The sequence below is a fragment of the Hevea brasiliensis genome, chromosome 6, assembly GCF_030052815.1.
Source record: "Hevea brasiliensis isolate MT/VB/25A 57/8 chromosome 6, ASM3005281v1, whole genome shotgun sequence".
Classification (NCBI taxonomy): domain Eukaryota; kingdom Viridiplantae; phylum Streptophyta; class Magnoliopsida; order Malpighiales; family Euphorbiaceae; genus Hevea; species Hevea brasiliensis.
This window is the reverse complement of record NC_079498.1, coordinates 69,175,256-69,192,264: the sequence shown is the minus strand read 5'-3', so window position 1 is coordinate 69,192,264 and position 17,009 is coordinate 69,175,256. Positions and strand designations below refer to the sequence as shown.

The following is a 17,009-nucleotide window of genomic DNA, read 5'->3' as shown; positions in this document are numbered from 1 at the left end:
AATAGCTAATTGCAGGATCAAATTAGCGGTTGATTCTATTAGCTCTATTTTTTAAGTTTTTTTCTCATCCATTGATAGCTGATTTGATTTTATTTTTATTTAGATTATATATATATTTAAAATTTTATTAATTATAAAATTTTTATGTATTCAAATTAATTTTTTATATCAATAAATTTTTTAAAATTACATGAAATAATAGATTAATATAGAAATATTGTAGATAAAATTAAACTAGTTATAATATTCATTCTTATATAATATGCATAAAACATAATTATATTTTTTAAAAAAGTATATTTTAATATTTACATATGTTATATAATAAAAATAATTATATGTATATTTTAATAATAAAATAAATAATATAATATATACATTTGTGAGTTATTTTATATGTCAACAGTAACACAACATAATTTTATTGAACACTTAAAATATATCAATTACAATAAGCTATCAACAATAATATCATCTGCTAGTTATAAAATTGCATCCAACAATTAAACTAGATAGATTATGTATATATTTGGTAGCATTATCTCATTATTAATAATATATTAAAGCAACTTAAATAAATAGAGTGATTCAGAGTAAGAAAGGCAATATGATATATATAAAAATTAGAGAATATATATATATATATATATATATATATATATATATATATATATATATATATATATATATATATATATATATATTAAGACAAACAAAATTGAAACACTAGCTTTAAAAAAATTTTTAAAAAAAAAACATTATTTAAAGAAAAGACACAAAGCAATTTAAGGAGAGGGACTTACTGGTGGCAACATCTGCCGAACATGTTTTGTTGAAAGGCAATGAATTTACTATTGAAATACAATAACAGATCTAAAAGATACACTTCCATAAAACAGAAAAGAAAAAGGGTGCTTTTAATTCTACAATAATTGGCAAGTCAAGCAAGCAAATCCATGATCAATTCTAAAGGTCCTGTTTCAGCTTTCTACATAGAGAAAGCCAAAGATTATCTGAAAAAAAAAAAAAAAAAAGAAAAGAATGCTGAAAATTGATTAATGATTCCATGCCATCTTTTACATACTAGATAATAAGTTGGAAATAAATATATAACCAAGTGATTGTTCATAGAGAGATGATGGATCAAAGTCCACTATGGATCAAAGTCCACTACTCCCAATAGCTTTAGTAAGGCCATAAGTTATTCCCATGGCTAACCATCCACCAACCAACACCCTCAGAGATGACCTAACAATAGGTGCACGACCTAACACTGCACCTAGCCATCCAAACCCTATCAAGCCAAGGCTAGCCAAACCCATCACAACCCCAACCCTCGCCACATAATCCTTCACAAAAACCGCCCCAAGGAGCGGTATCACCGCTCCCACAGCAAAGGCTATGGCTGAAGCAAGGGCAGCCTGCAACGGGCTTGGCAAATCTGTCTTCTTGGCCTCAAGTTCACTTAAAGATCTGATCTCTCTTTTCAGTTGAGCCATTTCTGTGTCGAATTGTGAGTAGACAGAAACAAATTCCCCAATGGCCATGCTACAGGCACCACCAACTGAACCAGCAATACCTGTGAGAATCATGGTCTTGGGATCTTTACGAACAGCCCCCACGCCCATTATTAAGGAGGTTGTAGAAAGCAGGCCATCATTTGCACCAAGCACAGCAGCTCGAAGCCACTGTGCCCTTTTAGAATAGTCGAAGACCACCTCCACTTCTTCCAGCTCCTGGTTTCTTTGATTCTCAAGATCAGTAGCAGGTTTTGGTGTTTCGTTTTCTGAAAAGGAGGGCTGGTTTTGGTTGGATTCTTGAGGTGATTCCATGAGAGAATTTGAGCTTTTGGATGTTGAGAAGTGTGGATGGCACACGCCCTTCGATGGTGATATTTATGAAGAAATGGTTATTTGCAGAGGGTAACATGGGAAATTTCTTATCTATACACAATTGAATTTAAGATATAAATATTTAAAATTTATGTATTTAAATAAATTTTATTTTATATTTTATATTTTAAGTAAACGATAGACCAATCTAAAAAAAATTATGAAATCTAAGGGGGTGATCCAAATTGGGAAGTAATATATTGCACATGTATAACTACCTTCCAAAGTGAAGACTCTGATAAGGAAAGCAAATAAATAAATAAATAATAGATGTCATTTTTCATTGGTGAATCTAACGCATTTACACTTGCTAGAACATTCAGTGGGGTTTTTCTAGGGGCTGCTAACACTCATCGTTTGCAAATTGTAATATAATGTACACTTTTATAAGAATGGATAAAAATAGAGGGTTAAAAATTTTAAAATTGAAATAAAATTAAAATGGATCGAATCCATACATATTGTTCATTACCTTGAATACTATTCCATGATATTTTATATAATTAATAAATTTTATACATTAGTATTGATATATTAAATTTTTTTAATATTAATTTACTAAATTATATATATATATTCAAAAATATATTTAATTTATTTTATGTAATTAATAATTTTTTGTAAATTAGTATTAATGTTTAACTAATATTAAATAATAGTTATATTTATTTATAAAATAAATTTTGTAATTTAATAATAATAGATATATGCTTTTGGACATCAAAAAGCATAAAACACATTTTGTATTTTTTGTTCTATAAAGATTATTACTTATCATTAATTAATTATTATAAAATATGCAAAACGACGCCATTTTATATAAAAATTAGAAAAAAAAAAAAAAAGTATACAATCCATTGATCCTGATAACCCATGGTCAGGTCGATTCACTTTTAACTGTAATTCTTATTTTTAAAATAACCCAGACTACCATATAATTTTCAATTATTAAAAATAAGCCGGATAGCAGCTCGAAGCCACTCTGCCCTTTTGGAACAGTTGAAGATTACCTCCACTTCTTGTACCTCCTGATTTCTTTGGTTTCCAAGATCAGTAACAGGCTTTCTTAATGGAGGGTTGACTTTCGCTGTCCTGAGAATAGTTCCAAGTGTGGTGAGGTGTGGACTAATCTTGAAGTTGGTCCATGAGGGAATTTGATGTTTTGGATATTAAGAAGTGTGGATGCCACGCGCCACTAAGATAACTAATTTCCCAAAGTGACGTCATTGACGAGGAAAGCAAAATAAGTAAATAAATAAATAAATATTCTTTTCATTTATTTTTTATTTATTATTAAATATTTTTAAATAATAATTTAAAAAATTAAATTAAATTACTTAAATTATAAAAAATATTTATTAATTTAACTAAATTATCTTTTATTTTACTTGAGAGGAAGATTAAGGTGATAAGGTGTATTTGAAAAAATTATAAAAATAATTATTATGTTTAATAAAAATAATAAAAATTTAAAAATTAATTAATAATTTTTATTTTTTTTAAATAATTATAAAAAAATAATTTATAAAAAAATGACAAATAAAAATGAATCAAATGGGTCATTATCTAAAATTTTCATTAGAGAATCTAATGCATTCACACTTGCTAGAATATTCCGTTGGATTGTGCTAGGGGCTGATATAACACTCATTGTTTGTATATCTCATGTTTTCTCTAAAAAATAATATAGAAATCACTGGGTCTTATTTTTATAGTTTACTCTTCAATTTGTTAGCTCAACTTGAATTTGAATCTCATTATAACACTGAAGAAATTATTTTTAAATATATAAGTTAAAAGTGAGGATATACCTTCAAACACGTTTAGGAAAATTAATTAATTATGATATTTTGTTGAACTTTGATTTTATTTTATATTTTGACAGTGTGGGGTTTTTTTTTTTAATACATATATATGTGTGTGGATTAATTTAATGACTGGGAGCATGTAGTACTAATCCTTGGACCAAATAGTCTGATTAGCAAGTTTATTTTATTTTATTTTATTTTTTTTCCTGCAAGAATTGCTAAATATTGTTAAATATAAAATTAAAAAAGTTGCAAATTTATGAGAGCCCATACTCATAAACGTTCTAAATCTATCTAACAGTTCATTTCAAATACATTATGCTAAGTTGTACATTTTCTTTTGATGTTGAGCTGAACTTCGCGGCACCCTTGGATTTTGACTTGAAATTGAGACTAATAGTTTACTTTTCCTTCTTATTTGCCATGCTTTAGAGAAATATTGGTCTTATGTGAATTGAATTAGATTAAAACCTTAGGAAATTCATTTTGTTGCCCCACAGGTTTTCACTAAAGTAGAACAGCTTGAAGCTCAAGTTTTATCATCGAGGTTAGGCCAACTTTAATGTCTTCCTTTGATTTTCATAGGGATCAGCATATTGCATTCGTGGATAGACCAACACCGTCATTCTCCACCCTTGGTATTGCCCATTGAATCTTTACCAATAAATGAGGTATTTTCTAGCAATTGATTCGATCGAACCATATTAAAACGAGTTCAAATAGTATATAATTAGGTTTGAATAACTTGGGATTTAAAAAATAATATCTGAGCTAATTTTCATTTACTGTCCTTGAATTTTAGGAGTTATTTCAATAAAATCCTTGGACTTCAATTTGTATAACATAACTTTAATTTTATAATAGTTAACATCCTTTTGGCCAGGTTCCATTGGGAACTTCAGCCAAAAGCTGACTGTATATGCCTTGTTGGCTTTAACACAATAAATTTTTTTTTTCTTTTAGATGCCTTGTATTTTAATAATAAAAATTCTCTTTCTCTCTCTCTCTATGATCTCTGTATCCTCTCTCTCCCTTATCGTCTCCTTATCCCTCTGTACTCTCTCTCTCCAATGCAACCTTGCCATCTCTCATGCAACACTCTAAAACCCATCCCTTTGGCCATAGATCCATGAATCCAACACCACAAACCTCAGTTCACTCTCCTCTATCACAAATCCACAACCCAATGTAAAATTTCAATGCTATTTACTTGTTAATTTTCTAAAATTACTCCTTAATTTCTAGAAATCAATGGCCTTATTCTCATTACGTCCAAACCTTATCCTTCAATTGGTCTAAAGAGACATCAAAGTGAAGCGATTTCTTAATGAAATCATAAAACGAGGCCATATCCTTTGCAGGGTCAACTCCTTTCTTTCCATAAAATCAATGATGCCTTTTAACACCACGATCTCATCATCCTTGCTTTAGAGTCGTTGGTTCAGCTGTTTCTTTGCATCCTCAAACTTTTCAACAACTCCATCGGATTCTGAATCTTTATTCTTACCTCATTTTGAGTTTTTCGGGTCGTGATTAGTTTCACTTACCCTCTTCGAAGCTACTACAGATTTCATAGTAGCTAGAGAGGATGCTGAGGGTTTGGATCTAGGCTTTGTGGTTTTGGAAGGAGTCTCCTCCATGGGCTTAGAAGCAATGGGCTTGATAGTGGCATCACGGGTATGATTTGGTCAATCATCATTGGAGTCAAATTCAGAGTCAAACTCAGACCCAGTTTGCTTAATGGTAGAATTGGGCTTCTTTGAAACTGGTTTTATAGTTTGAGTCTTTGGCAGTGGTTGAGAAGATGATTTTTGTGGCTTTCTCTGAGTTTTTTCTTCTTCAAATGAAGATCCCTCTTCCTCTTTTCGGTCTCCTTCAAATGAAAATGTTGATTTTCATTTCTGTATGCAATGGGCTTGATTAAAACACATGTGTTCATATATTTTTTTTTATTTATTTTGGTTTATCAAATGCACTTAAGAGAGAGAAAGAGAGAGAGAGATAGATGGGAGAGATCATGGTATAGAAATTATTTTTTATTATTAAGATGCCACATGTTAGAGAAAGAAAATTTTTTTATTTCTATTAATGCCAACATGGCATGTGCAGTCAGTTTTGAGTTCCCAACAGAATTTGGCTAAAAGGCTTTTAGCTGATCTAAAATTAAACTCAAATGATTTTTATGATACAAATTGAAGTTCAAGGGTTATTAAAACAACCTTGTCACACCCTACCCCTCTGTAAGGCATAACATGATCCCGTAGTATACCTAATGAATTACCCAATTTCATCTACTGGTAACCCATTAAATACACTACAAGGGATTTTAAAATTTTTCTTATTTCTTTTTATAGTGGTGAGCACTATTTACAGGTGTTAAAAACTTTTTTTTGAACTGAAGTGAAACAGCTAACACATTTGAATTATTAGTAATTTCTGTAAAAATTTTAGCGGAGTGTCATCTGTATTTTGAATAAAACAGTTCTTCAAAAACCTGTAAAAAGCACTTCAAATATATTTCTCAATTTCAAATCCAATATTTGATCAATTCAATATGTTTCTCAACTCAAATCCACAGTAATTTTTCAGTATTTTCAAAGCTGAGATAAAAGAAATATAGTACCAATTTTACAAGCTAACATAATTCACAATTTATTTTACAACTTCAATGTACAATTTTAATATACAACTGCTCAAAATCAAGAATATTATATACATACAGTGAACATACATTACAATATAAAATACAAACTATGGTATACTCAATATATCCGATGATCTCTGTGTAGTACTAGCAGCCTAGTCTGCTGCCCTGTCAGTCTGTCAACCTACGACAGCAATGAAAAGCTATCGCTGAGTAAAATTTACCCAGTAGCGCACAATAACAATTTGAAATGCGATATATAAATCTTTTATTGAAAATTCACAAATCAAATAGTTCACAATTCCATTTTACAATTTACAAAGTTCATATAACACAAATTTGATCAAATAACTGAATAATATAGTTTTGCTAATCAATAACATAATTTGATCAAATAACTGAATAACACAGTTTTGCCCATCAATAACACAATTTAATCAAATAACTGAATAATACAGTTTTGCCCATTAATAACACAATTTGATCAAATAACTGAATAATACAGTTTTGCCAATCAATAACACAATTTGATCAAATAACTGAATAATACCATTTTGCAAATCAATAACACAATTTAAATACTGCACAATTACATTTCACAAATTATCAAAGCTCATTATAGAAAAATTTTGAGTCAAATAATTTAATAAACATAGTGTTGTCAATTCATACACAACTTAAGCCATGACACAAAATTTCCGATCAATGCCGTGTTGTACACCACGACAAAGCAATCTACAACCCCACTAATCGAAATCAATGAGGGAGGTGGCTAGCTAGTTAATGAGTACTCATCCGATCTACAACCTCAACTGGTAAACCAGATAGGAAGGAAAATAAATGATCTCAACCCCATAAATGGAGGAGGAACATAGTAACAGTGTCATGCCAAGTGTGAATCAAAATAATTCCAAATCACAATATTTAAATATTTCATACAAACCACAAATCATAGTTATATCAAAATTTCCATTTGCAAAATTGGCAACACAATCATTTCCAAATAATATTCCCAAAACCAAAGCAATAAAAAATTATTCATAACTCACTTCTCCAAATAAATTTGCTAGTAAAAGCAGTGAATATAAAAGTATTGTGCACGAACACAATTTAAAACTATAATGTTCAATTAAAATTTTAAGTAGAAAATGAGAAATCAAAATTATTGTGCACAAACACAATTTTAAATAATAATATACAAATAATCATAATTTATTTCAATTAAAAAATTCAAAAGAAATAACTATTGTGCACAAACACAATTTAAAACAATAACATACAAATAATCATAATTTATTTTTTAATAATCATAATTTATTTCAATTGAAAAATTCAAAAGAAATAATTTTTGTGCACAAACACAATTTAAAACAATAACATACAAATAATTATAATTTATTTCAATTGAAAAATTTAAAAGAAATAACTATTGTGCACAAACACAATTTAAAACAATAACATACAAATAATCATAAGTTATATTTCAATAATCATAATTTATTTCAATTGAAAAATTCAAAAGAAATAATTATTGTGCACAAACCTCTGATAAGTGTTTCCTGGCCTTGACTCAGTGTTTCCTTCCCTTTCCCTGAGTCTTTGCTAACTGAGAAACACAATTTGAAGTATTTCAGTATTCATTTAAATTATCTTTAATGATAATGCTTGATAATTAATTCATTGAATTCTATTATTTGCTTAGTCAACCTAATATGTCGACCCTCGATCCATTCTAGGTAAATTAGGTTTTAATGTTACTAATATGTCACATTTATAGCCTATTAGGGTTGGTACATGTTACCGAATTCATTTCCATGTATATTGCATTTTCTTGCAATTTGCTGGATTCTGGGATACTAGTTTGACCTAGCCGGATGACCTAATTCCCTCGGTTTTTGAGTTTCGGTCAAAACTACAAACTTGTAGATTTATGTCTTATTGCACGCGGAGCAAAATTTCAGGTCATTCTGAGTTATGTAGACCAAGTTATGGTCATTTTACTATTACTGGTCAAAGTGCATCAAAATTGGTCACTTTAGGTCATTTTAGGTCCTTTTAGGTTCAGTCAGTTTTTGGACCCGAACTTGTGTAAGCTGTTTGACTTGCTTATGGTCATTTCTGGGCTTTGGTGTCTTCATAAGACTTGTAGATATATGTCTCAACTATTTATGGTAAAAATTTGAGGTCAATTGGACCTGTTTTGAGTGAGTTATGGCCTAAACACTAACTGCTGCCCAAATGGTCAATTTTCAGGCCTCAATTGCACTAATCCGGATTTGGTCATTTTTCAAGTTACCTTACAAGCAGAATTTTGGTAAACTTCCTTCATGAAAGTTGGCACATTTTGTGCCTAGTTTCACCTCCAATTGGTCTCATACCAATTGTAGCCACACACTTAAGGTTCTAGGCTAAAATGCACATTGCCCTATAGCAACAGTCTTCATTACATACCAAATACACTTTTAACACTTACCAAGTTGCACATTCATGCCATTTCTGTTTTGTACCATAACACCCACAAAAACTTTAATAAAGCAAGCATAAAAAATACCTACTTATCACTTTGTAAACTCTTCAAAACCTTGACTAAACGTGATCTTCTTGCTGCCTATCTACTGCCCAAGTGGTGTAGAGCAATTTTAGTGAAGGGAGCTAGTGGAAAAATGGCTTGGATCATGGTTGCATGGAGCTTGGCCATGGATGGCCATGGAGGATTCTTCTCTCTTCCATTTTCTTTGGTTTCGGCTGGAATTTTGAGAGGTTGAAGAAGGTGAATTCTGCTGTCCAAAATGAATAGTAAGTGGTCCACTTTAGGTGTGAGTGGAGCACTAAGTGATATTTAATGATTGTTTATTCATAACTTTCCTTATTCCCACATTAAGCTCCCAATTTTTGCTATTTAAACTATGTACCACTCATTTAATTTTTCATGACATTTTCTAAGTGTAATATCATTTATTTTTAATGGACATTTAGGTCAAAAGACAACTCGGGGTGTCAAATGACCATAATGCCCCTATTCGGGTTGCATTCCCGATTTTTCGGTAACACCGGGTTTTGTCGTTTTTCGATTTCTCACTTTTTCTTTGTACTAATTAATTAATTTTTCTTTGATATTTCTAATGGTATTTATACTTCAATAGACATTTATTTAAGTCCTAAAAATATTTTCTAGGGTTCCCGCAGTCCAGGGCTAGTTAACGGTCCACGCCGCGACTTTCCGGTGCGGTCACCCATCACTATGGTTCTCGGCTCGTTTAACTTGGTTACATTCCATTGTTATTATTTTTTCTTTGTTTTTTTTGTATTTTCTTTTCTTGTATTTCATTATTTTATGTCTCCTCATCTATATCTAAGTGTAGTTCTAGGCATTCTAGCTGTCCGGACAAACACTGATCACCGGAACAGTAGAATGCACTACCGAACATAGGGTTGTTACAATTCTCCCGCCCCCCCCCCCCCCCTTAAAATAAATTTCGTCCACGAAATTTTACCCAATAGCCATCTTACAATAGTCATACGTTTATTTTCTCCTTTCTTATATGATCGTATAATCTTCTTTCCCTCGAATTTGTATAAGACTTTTAACAATTTAATACAATATTTAATTTGTTTGTATAACACCAATCTTCTCTTATTATTGTGCTGTCTAATATTTCGGTTCATATTCCTTCTTGAATGACCCTTGAGGTCATGTTAGAATGATTTATCTAGTCATTGGTCCTCTGACTATTCTAGTCAATAGTCTTCCTCACATTCGTAACATTTCTTTATTATATCTGAACCAACTGTTAGAATTTTTACTTCCATAACTCTTTTTATCTATCAATATTCTATAACTTACTTCCTTTTGTACTGAACTATAACCTTTCGATATTCTAACTTTTGAGTTTTAGATCCCTAAGTAGGATTTTCAAACTTATTTCTAACAATTAAATTCTGTCCTGGCATAACTATACCAAAACAGATGCCGTTGGCAACTATTCTCATCTTGGTGTACTATCGAGTAGTACGTAGCTCTACACAATAATCTCAAGTCGATCTCATGTCTGCAGCTTATAGTATAAACATCAAGAACATTGCATAGTTACTACGATACATCCCAATAGATCAAATTTTCTGATATTTTATCCTTTTCGAATTTACTGATATTTGAATCTTATTCTGATTACAATATCCATTAACAATTACTAACAGTAACATCCTTGCCCTCATCTAGAGCAATTCTATTACTGTAACTTACTTTTATGTCCTTTTGCCTTACATTAAGTAGACTCGCCAATTAGCTTTATAATTTATGGTGTGTTAGAAAATACTTTTCACCAATAAACTCTTTCAAAACTAATTTCGCTTATTATCACAATCCTTATCTTAAAGGACTAATCACTAATGCATCAAAATTTATTCCCCTGTAAAGGAATAACAACAGAACATATAGTTCTAACACTAACATAAAAGTATGCAGACCCTAGGTCAAACAATACATAAACGAAGAGTGTCATCCTTCTTCTTAACAAATAAATACTGGCGCTCCCCATGGTGACACACTAGGGCGGATGAAGCCCTTTTCAAGTAGTTCTTGCAACTGTACCTTCAACTCCTTCAACTCTTCTGGTGCCATTCTGTATGGTGTTATGGAGATTGGATCCACACTAGGTAGAACATTAATTTCAAACTGCACCTCTCTTTCTGGAGGTAATCCTGGCAATTCATTAGGAAACATATCTGGAAAGTCATATACTGTAGGGAGATTCCCTCACTGCTGGACTCCCCACTTGGGTGTTTACCACATGTGCCAAGTATGCTTCACACCCCTTTCTGATCATTTTTCTGGCTAGTGCAGCCGAAATGATGTTTGATGGCAATAGCTGCCTCTCCCCATGTATTACCACATCACTGTACTGAGGGAGACCAAAAGTGACCGTCTTCAGTCTACAGTCAATCATGGCGTGATGCCTGGCTAACCAATCCATGCCCAAGATGATATCATAATCTCTGAATGGCATTTCAATGAAATCAGACAGAAAAGTGTGTTCTTGGATTACCAAAGGACAATCCCTATACATTCTATTAACCCTGACCTCCTGTCCTAACGGACTTGTTACTAGCACCTCAAAGTCCATTTTTTGTACATGGAACAGCAATGCAATCAATGATGCTAGCACTCATATAAGAATGGGTAGAATCTGGATCCAATAACACAAATACATCTTGATTAAAAGTTGAGAAGGTACCAGCCACAATATCAGATGTCTCGGCTTCTTCTCTCTGTCTCATTGCATAGACTCTTACTAGAGCACTACCTTGCTCTGACTGTTTCACTGTGCCTTGGCTGCCTGCTGGGCTACCTCTACCCCTACCTCTACCTCTGCTGGGTGGTTGTGAACCTTTGGTGACAGGGCTTTGAACTGACCCTTCAGCAGTAGTAGGAGGTGGTCCAACTCTGCGAGTACTGGTCAGTCCTTGGCAAAGTGTCCTATGCCTCCACAGTTATAACAGGCTCTTATGGCCTTGTAGCATACCCCACCATGATTTCTACCATAAGTTTCACATTGGCAGGGAGGGTAGGAACTTCTAGTTGTTCGACGACTGGACCTTGGTGGTCTCTGCTTTGATGATCCACATCTGTTATATCCCTGAGCTCGGGGCTCCTCAAATTCTTTTCTCTTCCCCAATTTACTGCTTGAGCTCTGACCCATAGGTTTCTCCCTCTTCTCTATTTCATGTTGCCCTTGTGGGGTTGGGTTTGTACTTGGGCTTGGGCTAATAGATTATCAGCCATTTGTTGAAAGAAAGTGGCCATTTGCTGGGCCATTTGTGCAGTAATTTGTATCGGTAAAATTGGTACAGTAGGGCCTTCGACACTTTGTGGGGCTGGGGCCTTAACTTGTACCTCAGCCTCTATCGATTGATCGATTGAACGATCACCCTCTTCCATAGTCAATTCGAGGATCTTAGACCTCCTGAACAATTAAAACAAGGAGATTTCCTCCCGTTAGTGCATATTTATAATGTAATGTACTGTATGTATCAAACAATGACATTGAGCAGTTGTACTATGAAGAAATAATATTCAAATTATAAGTGAAAATAGAATTTAAAAACTTTGCTCTGATACCACTAAAAAATGTCACACCCTACCCCTCTGTAAGGCGTAACATGATTCCGTAGTATACCTAATGAATTACTAACTTCATCTACTGGTAACCCATTAAATACACTACAAGGGATTTTAAAACTTTTCTTACTTTTTTTTACAGTGGTGAGCACTATTTACAGGTGTTAAAAACTTTTTTTTGAACTGAAGTGAAACAGCTAACACATTTGAATTATTAGTAATTTTTGTAAAAATTTTGGCGGAGTGCCATCTGTATTTTGAATAAAACAGTTCTTCAAAAACCTGTAAAAAGCACTTCAAATATATTTCTCAATCTCAACTTCAATATTTGATCAACTCAATATGTTTCTCAACTCAAATCCACAGTAATTTTTCAGTATTTTCAAAGCTGAGATAAAAGAAATATAGTACCAATTTTACAAGCCAACATAATTCACAATTTATTTTACAACTTCAATGTACAATTTTAATATACAAATGCTCAAAATCAAGAATACTATATACATACAGTGAATATACATTACAATATAAAATGCAAACTATGGTATACTCAATATACCCGATGATCTCTCAGTGTAGTACCAGCAGCCTAGTTAGCTGCATTGTCAGTCTGTCAACCTGCGACAGCAATGAAAAGCTATCGCTGAGTAAAATTTACTCAGTGGTGCACAATAACAATTTGAAATGCGATACATAAATCTTTTATTGACAATTCACCAATCAAATAGTTCACAATTCCATTTCACAATTTACAAAGTTCATATAACACAAATTTGATCAAATAACTGAATAATACAGTTTTGCCAATCAATAACATAATTTGATCAAATAACTGAATAATACAGTTTTGCCAATCAATAACATAATTTGATCAAATAACTGAATAACACAGTTTTGCCCATCAATAACACAATTTAATCAAATAACTGAATAATACACTTTTGCCCATTAATAACACAATTTGATCAAATAACTGAATAATATAGTTTTGCCAATCAATAACACAATTTGATCAAATAACTGAATAATACCGTTTTGCAAATCAATAACACAATTTAAATACTGCACAATTACATTTTACAAATTATCAAAGCTCATTATAGAAAAATTTTGAGTCAAATAATTTAATAAACATAGTGTTGCCAATTCATACACAACTTAAGCCATGACACAAAATTTCCGATCAATGCCGTGTTGTACACCACGACAAAGCAATCTACAACCCCACTAATCAAAATCAATGAGGGAGGTGGCTAGCTAGCTAATGAGTACTCATCCGATCTATAACCTCAACTGGTAAACCAGAGAGAGAGGAAAATAAACGATCTCAAACCCATAAATGGAGGAGGAACATAGTAATAGTGTCATGCCAAGTGTGAATCAAAACAATTCCAAATCATAATATTTAAATATTTCATACAAACCACAAATCATATTTATATCAAAATTTCCATTTGCAAAGTTGGTAACACAATCATTTTCAAATAATATTCCCAAAACCAAAGCAATAAAAAATTATTCATAACTCACTTCTCCAAATAAATTTGCTAGTAAAAGCAGTGAATATAAAAGTATTGTGCACGGACACAATTTAAAACTATAATGTTCAATTAAAATTTTAAGTAGAAAATGAGAAATCAAAATTATTGTGCACAAACACAATTTAAAATAATAACATACAAATAATCATAATTTAATTCAATTGAAAAATTCAAAAGAAATAACTATTGTGCACAAACACAATTTAAAACAATAACATACAAATAATCATAATTTATTTTTCAATAATCATAATTTATTTCAATTGAAAAATTCAAAAGAAATAATTATTGTGCGCAAACACAATTTAAAACAATAACATACAAATAATCATAATTTATTTCAATTGAAAAATTGAAAAGAAATAACTATTGTGCACAAACACAATTTAAAACAATAACATACAAATAATCATAATTTATTTTTCAATAATCATAATTTATTTCAATTGAAAAATCCAAAAGAAATAATTATTGTGCACAAACCTCTGATAAGTGTCTCATGGCCTTGACTCAGTATTTCCTTCCCTTTTCCTGAGTCTTTGCTAACTGAGAAATACAATTTGAAGTGTTTCAGTACTCATTTAAACTGTCTCTAATGATAATGCTTGATAATTAATTCACTGAATTCTATTATTTGCTTAGTCAACCTAATATGTCGACCCTCGATCCATTCTAGGTAAATTAGGTTTTAATATTACTAATATGTCACATTTGTAGCCTATTAGGGTTGGTACATGTTACCGAATTCATTTCCATGTATATTGCGTTTTCTTGCAATTTGCTGGATTTCGGGATACTAGTTTGACCTAGCCGGATGACCTAATTCCCTCAGTTTTCGAGTTTTGGTCAAAACTACAAACGTGTAGATCTATGTCTTATTGCATGCGGGGCAAAATTTTAGGTCATTCTGAGTTATGTAGACCAAGTTATGGTCATTTTACTATTGCTGGTCAAAGTGCATCAAAATTGGTCACTTTAGGTCATTTTAGGTCCTTTTAGGTTCAGCCAGTTTTTGGACCCGAACTTGTGTAAGCTGTTTGACTTGCTTATGGTCATTTCTGGGCTTTGATGTCTTCATAAGACTTGTAGATATATGTCTCAACTATTCATGGTAAAAATTTCAGGTCAATTTGACCTGTTTTGAGTGAGTTATAGCCTAAACACTAACTGCTGCCCAAATGGTCAATTTTCAGGCCTCAATTGCACTAATCCGGATTTGGTCATTTTTCAAGTTACCTTACATGCAGAATTTTGGTAAGCTTCCTTCATGAAAGTTGGCACATTTTGTGCCTAGTTTCACCTCCAATTGGTCTCATACCAATTGGAGCCACACACTTAAGGTTCTAGGCTAAAATGCACACTTCCCTATAGCAACACTCTTCATTACATACCAAATACACTTTTAACACTTACCAAGTTACACATTCATGCCATTTCTGTTTTGTAACATAACACCCACACAAACTTTAATAAAGCAAGCATCAAAAATACCTACTTACCACTTTGGAAACTCTTCAAAACCTTGACTAAACTTGATCTTCTTGCTGCCTATCTACTGCCCAAGTGGTTTAGAGCAATTTTAGTGAAGGGAGCTAGTGGAAAAATGGCTTGGATCATGGTTGCATGGAGCTTGGACATGGATGGCCATGGAGGATTCTTCTCTCTTCCATTTTCTTTAGTTTCGGCTGGAATTTTGAGAGGTTGAAGAAGGTGAATTCTGCTGTCCAAAATGAAGAGTAAGTGGTCCACTTTAGGTGTGAGTGGAGCACTAAGTGATATTTAATGATTGTTTATTCATAACTTTCCTTATTCCCACATTAAGCTCTCAATTTTTGCTATTTAAACTATGTACCACCCATTTAATTTTTCATGACATTTTCCAAGTGTAATATCATTTATTTTTAATGGACATTTAGGTCAAAATACAACTCGGGGTGTCAAATGACCACAATGCCCCTGTTCGGGTTGCATTCCCAATTTTTCGGTAACACCGGGTTTTGTCATTTTTCGATTTCTCACTTTTTCTTTGTACTAATTAATTAATTTTTCTTTGATATTTCTAATGGTATTTATACTTCAATAGACATTTATTTAAGTCCTAAAAATATTTTCTAGGGTTCCCCGCAGTCTAGGGCTAGTCAACGGTCCACGCTTGTTGCCGGTCGCGATCACCATCGCTATGGTTCTCGGCTCGTTTAACTTGGTTACATTCCATTGCTATTATTTTTTCTTTGTTTTTCTTGTATTTTCTTTTCTTTTATTTCATTATTTTATGTCTCCTCGTCTATATCTAAGTGTAGTTCTAGGCATTCTAGCTGTCTGAACAGACACTAGTCACCGGAATAGTAGAATGCACTACCGAACATAGGGGTGTTACAAACCTCTAAAGTTCAAGGACGATGGGTGAAAATTAGCCATAATACTTGTATCAAGTTTAAGTCAGGTTTAGATCTTTATATTCTAGTTGGGAAAAAAGTGTTGAACTAACTAAGGGTAATGTAAAACAGGGTGACATGGAAAATTTAATTTTTAATTTACTAAAATTAAACATTTGGCCATCAAAGTACTTAACATCGATCGCCGAATGATCAAAGGGTTATATAAGGAAGGGGAGGGTAGTTGAGAGATATTTTCCAAACCAACTATTCTAAAGCCTTTTGTTTTCCTTCCTCCTCTCTTCTTCTACCTCCTCTTGCCTCTACTATTCTAAAACATTTCCTCCTCTCCTTTCCGTTCTTATCATGAACAACCCTAGTATTAGCAAGAGAATGGAAAAGCAAACGAAAAAGGGAGGTGATAAGAAATCAAGGATCCCAAAGCCATCCATTTTTTCTCTTAACTTCAAAATCTATAAAAAAGGTTTATTCAATGAATTTGATAGAATAATGTATAAATTTATGGAATGGGAATATGGAGTTGACTTATATACTAAGAATAAAATACTATAGATAAACTTGGATTCTTAAGATAATATTAAATTTAGAATAATGAAATACTATATGAAAG

The 17,009-nt window shown here is 32.1% G+C and overlaps 1 protein-coding gene across 1 annotated transcript; it reads right to left on the bottom strand.

Annotated features, from left to right (window-relative positions):
- Window positions 1-1,027: 1,027 nt before the first annotated feature.
- Window positions 1,028-1,839, bottom strand: LOC110672190 (vacuolar iron transporter homolog 4-like). The gene has a single exon (XM_021834900.2). It carries the CDS (start codon window positions 1,830-1,832, stop codon window positions 1,161-1,163), a length of 672 nt encoding a protein of 223 aa, XP_021690592.1. The 5' UTR covers window positions 1,833-1,839; the 3' UTR covers window positions 1,028-1,160.
- Between the last annotated feature and the right edge of the window lie 15,170 nt (window positions 1,840-17,009).

What these genes read in the sequence shown, in the direction of transcription:
- LOC110672190 (XM_021834900.2), bottom strand. Translation starts at nt 1,832, where the DNA reads ATGGAATCACCTCAAGAATCCAACCAAAACCAGCCCTCCTTTTCAGAA.